Raw genomic sequence first — 4,895 nt, forward strand, 5'->3', positions numbered from 1 at the left:
ACATGAGAGATAATTGCTAACCGTGAACGTCGTAGTCGAGGGAGTTTCCCACGCTCGGTATAGTCATAGTTTAATCGTAATAGTAGTAGTGGTAATGGTAGTAGAAGTATGTAAAATTTTGCGTGAGAGAAAAGTGTATGCACGAGCAAGACACACATAAATCTCTTTGCAATGGAATAATTAACAGCTGACCGTGATGACGCATATACAACCGAAGTGGTGCTAGAAGAAGAAGAAGGAAACGAGAACAAATTCACATTGCCGATTACATGGAACTCCTTCGATCGCTTTAAATTAGTCGGCAACGACGTTGGATAATTGGTAGTCAGGATATGTGCGACGATTAGGTGTACCTACTATGACAAATCGTTCTAGTGCTCTTCGTACGACCCTACTTACCTTTCCCAGGCTTCGAGAATCAGCATACCGACGTTCACTCCACGTATTTTCTCTAGGTATACATTTTTACAGTTTTATATATTTTAAAAATATATAGGTATGCGTATCTTGTATGTATATAACAGATTGGATTCACAAAATCACAAAAACACGTACAAGAATTGTATTTGCATGCTTCGAGATCTTGAAATCGTGGAAAAAAGCATAGAACTCTTTGATACTTTCGAGTTCTTTCCTCGTTCTCTGTAATTATCGTTAATCTTCTCCAAGGAAATCTCGCGAGTATTATTTATCGAGAATCAAACGATTTAGATTCCAGATCGATTCGATTTACATAGAAAGAAAATTTTATTCCGGTAGAAATCACTTCGTTTATTCATTTTTATAATATGGAATTAAAGGGATATGAAAGGATAAAATGAATAATTATTTTTTTTTTCTAGCATGAGATTAATTTCGATTTCCGCGTAAGCAAAGACAGATCTTTTTTCTTCTTCTTTTCTTTTCGTTTCTTTCTTTTTTTCCATTCACGTTTCTTCGTTTAATTTTTTTGTTCCTTCTTAAGCAGAAACTAACTATAGTTTAACGTGAATCCTGCGGCACGCGAAAAGGGTAGAAACTCGCGTGCAAACTCGAGGAATTCTCGTTTGGCCTTACGATCTTGAAGATCGGAGAGACAAGCCGCTCGTTACTGACGCGACCTCCGGAGTTATGCAATTACCAGGTCTACGGAGTTCACGGTGGTGGTCTTGGCAATAAGACGCGTGCACTGTACCGCGTTTGTCGGCTCCGATCTTGTGCGAGTAGTATAAAAGTAGCTAGGTAAAAGGTGTTCGCCGCACGCTTATCCACACGATACGTGACCGGAGTTCGAGATCGAACTATACCTTCTCTCTGATCTTAGTTAGTTACTTCGCAGCCATTGAATTTTCCCCTTTCAACTTTGAAAACTTGCTTGGAAGCACGTAAATGTAATAAGAAACATGCCGACGTCCTTGGTTTTACCGATTAGGATTACTTGATTACTCGTCGATGAATTTTTCATAATTTTTTTTCATCTTCGATCGAATCGAGAGTTTTTAATGATCGAACAATGTCTCCTGGCTCGTTGCTGTCATAATTATTAGGAATATTATTATCTTCGTAGTTCTCAGTTATTATTATGTAAATATTATTTCGGATGATCCTGATAATATTGATTATTAATTGCTCTTTTCTTTTTTTTTCGATTATAAGCGATTATGCCGAAAATTTCCTTTAATTGATTTGACGTGATCATCTTCGTTCTTTAAACTTTAAAGAAGTTTCGATTCCCACTTGGATGAGTCAAAAGTGAAAAGAGAGTTAGCGTTAAAATATTTGTGAAAGATGAAAGCATAGACACATCTAAATGAATATTTTTAGCGGTCAATTTAATTGCAGAGTGCAACACGAGGATAAAGTTGACGTGTGCATTTCTCGGTCACGCCGCTATGGTTAAATACAAAGGCGAGGCAAACGTCGACGCAACGAGTCACTCGTCGAGATCGTGTAGGAGTCCGGGAGAATTGTTGGATGAACTGGAAAATTGCTCACGCCTACGACTTCAGAATGAGAATTGTCATAAGCCGTTATGGATCACTTTGTCGATCTCAACGTACGTTTCTTTACGATTTATCATCGATCATAATCTTCTAATATTATTTATAACAAATGTTTTACATTTTATTTTTTCCTTTCATATATCATTATATTTCATCTCTTTTATTTTTTCAATCGGATTATCTTTTATATATTAATTTCTCAATTCATCTTGTATAGCGAAGCGCCTAAAATCCTGCAACCCAATCTTCACTTCGGAATTTATGCTGACCACTTGAAATTAGAGCTTTTGCTTTTATTCACAATGAAAATATTAACGATACAAATGATTTTTAAAATCGATATTCATCTAGAAGATTAGAATGATAATTTAAATGGTTACTTCTATTATTGATCAATTAATCCTTCTTACTTTCCTTCTGTTTTCTTTTTGTAAATTATCCCATCAAGAGAAGTTATGTCAAATTATAATAAAACGATCTTTCTGATATGATTTATTTTTAATCGATTGCTTGTGGCATATAATTTCGGGACTGATATGAGCTTAAAAATGAGAAGCGATAAGTATGAAAAAAAAATATAGAAATTTAAGTAGTTTCCATTCGTCTCTTTCTCTCTCGATGAATTCATTTATAAATTCTGTGCTCCAGGCATGAGTTAATCATCGAGAGGACGTTAATCTTGACGTTTTCGTCGTTAACGTAAAAGTATCTGTATGCCTTGAGGATCTAAGAGTTTCTTTCGAGTTTATGAGAAAATTCGAAAGGCTTTCATTAGTTTCCACCTCGATCGAGTATTAATAGTAGCGGTGCAACACTTCATTACTTTAAAATCAAGGCTAAGTATACTTTGGCATCTGGGACTTGCTTTTCTAAAAAAATTCCCGCGGTTTTTTTTTTCATAATTAATCTCTAATAAATGTGAAAGTAGCATAGTATGTGAAATTTATACCGATCTGCCATATATACGATAAATCTAATATAAAACAAAAAGAGAATATCTATCGAATATAAAATAAATATTTTATAGAAAGATTACAATTAAAAGAGTATTCGAAATTAGCATACATCTATTACAGTATCCAACAGGTATCGATATACTATACATATACGTACATATATCCATACGTTAAATCTGGATTAGATCGAATTCTTGAGTCGATTATTATAGTATGATGTAAAAGCTGTCTTTTATCGATCTATATTTTTTATGTAGTGAAAAATTCGGAACAAAATTTAGACGAAAAAGAAAAGAGATCAAAGTAATGATTTTGTAATTTTTTTTTTTTTTTTTTTTAAGTAAAGATCGAACGATGAGTGATTTTTGTGTATGTCCTCGACACCGTTCGTTGCTAATACAAGCGGGTGGCGTCATCGAGTCGAGTTAGCACATAGGCGGATTTAACGCTGGCCCACAAAGCTCGGTCGGTCGGTCGGTTGGTCTGTCGGTCGTCGTTCGTTCGTTCGTTCGCACACGCGTATCGCGTTTCACGTCGTGCATCGTATGCGCCTCGCATACCTTTGCCCACGCACGTGAGTCAATGCGTGCCGACTGCGGTCATAGGATGACGCCAAAACGAACGAACGATCAAAGGGTTGAGAGAAAGAAATAAATAAAAAGAAAGAGAGAGATCCACACGCCCGCGCGTGCGCGCACACACACACACACACATATTTCTTCTTTCATTAGTCGTTCGCAATTATCGTCACGTTTGACAACTATACGTGCCGTTAAATTTCTCGACTCTTCTTTCCGCGATGATCACTTTAATCCTTTCATTCTCTTTATTTCCCACGAATTAAAATTGTTCCATCTAAATCCGAATTTTTATTTAGTTTCAAATATTCTTCGTGTCAAATGATTGTTTACTTTTATACGAATCCAAATGGATAAATCTAAATCTTATTTTTTAGTTGGATTTAGATTTGATTTATGATATTTGTTGCGACAGTAGATCTTTTATTTTCTTTCATTCTTGTCTTCGATCAGTATTTTTAATTATGTTCTTGAAAGTTACCTTTGTTTTGACGTAATATATATTTTTTAAATGTATTTACAGCAGTGAAATAACCGAATAAGCGACGGGCACACGTTCGTGTATTCTCGACGATACAAAAATCATCGTTGTAACGCTCTTACACTTTCTCGCAAGCATTTAACTAATTGATCGCGTCGAAAGAAAATTGTAAATTGGTTTCGGCCTCGTAACGAAGCTGTCCCGCGTTCTTCGGATTATTATTACAGAGTAATTTATCTCTCGACGGTCATTAGCGAAGACGTTAATGATTATTCGAAGCGGTGATGCTGATGCATCTCTCGATTATGTTCCTTTTATTTGCTTGAACGTTTCTTCCTTGTTTCATACTTATAAAGGATCATTGAAAAAGATTTGCAAAAAATTGTCTCTAATAGAATTATTTTGTATTTTCTTTCATCTCTTTTCAATTTTTTACAATAACAATATATACAAATATCGGCGCCCATCGTGTATATTATATTATTTTGTACGATATAAAAAAGAAAAGAAATTATATATTTTATATGCATTGCATTATACATGTTGAATGAATTCTATGCATTTTGTATAGACGATCGAGCGATGAAATTTGTGAAAAAAATTTATTGAAATAAATCGAATACTATTGTAAATAAAAAATGGAATGACAAAAATGCATAAAATGCATTTTGTATAGAGAATCGAACGATGATAAAAATTTCGTCAAAAGAATTTCTTGAAATAAATCGTATACTATCGTAAATAAAAAAAAAAGGAGAATAAAAGCAAAATAGAAGATTATAACGAATGAACTTTCGTCTCGTGATCGTTGACGTGTCACGGATATAAACATAGAGAATGACGCCGAACGTTAAAGGACGACGATAAGAAAGAGAAAAGAAAGAGAGAAAGGAAGAAA

General features: G+C 34.5%; 1 protein-coding gene across 1 annotated transcript; it reads left to right on the forward strand.

Moving 5' to 3' along the window:
* The first annotated feature begins 343 nt into the window (after positions 1-343).
* LOC122634943 lies at positions 344-4,150 on the forward strand. The gene is made up of 3 exons (XM_043824491.1): positions 344-455; positions 1,822-2,035; positions 4,040-4,150. The coding sequence occupies exons 1-3, from the start codon at positions 359-361 to the stop codon at positions 4,056-4,058; spliced, it is 330 nt and encodes a 109-aa protein (XP_043680426.1). The 5' UTR covers positions 344-358; the 3' UTR covers positions 4,059-4,150.
* The last annotated feature ends 745 nt before the right edge of the window (positions 4,151-4,895 follow it).

Source organism: Vespula pensylvanica, chromosome 16 (genome assembly GCF_014466175.1).
Source record: "Vespula pensylvanica isolate Volc-1 chromosome 16, ASM1446617v1, whole genome shotgun sequence".
NCBI lineage: Eukaryota > Metazoa > Arthropoda > Insecta > Hymenoptera > Vespidae > Vespula > Vespula pensylvanica.

What these genes read in the sequence shown, in the direction of transcription:
- LOC122634943 (XM_043824491.1), top strand. Translation starts at nt 359, where the DNA reads ATGACAAATCGTTCTAGTGCTCTTCGTACGACCCTACTTACCTTTCCC. An exon ending in ACTCCACGTATTTTCTCTAG is followed by an intron (nt 456 to 1,821) that starts GTATACATTTTT and finishes ATTTAATTGCAG; the next exon opens with AGTGCAACACGAGGATAAAG.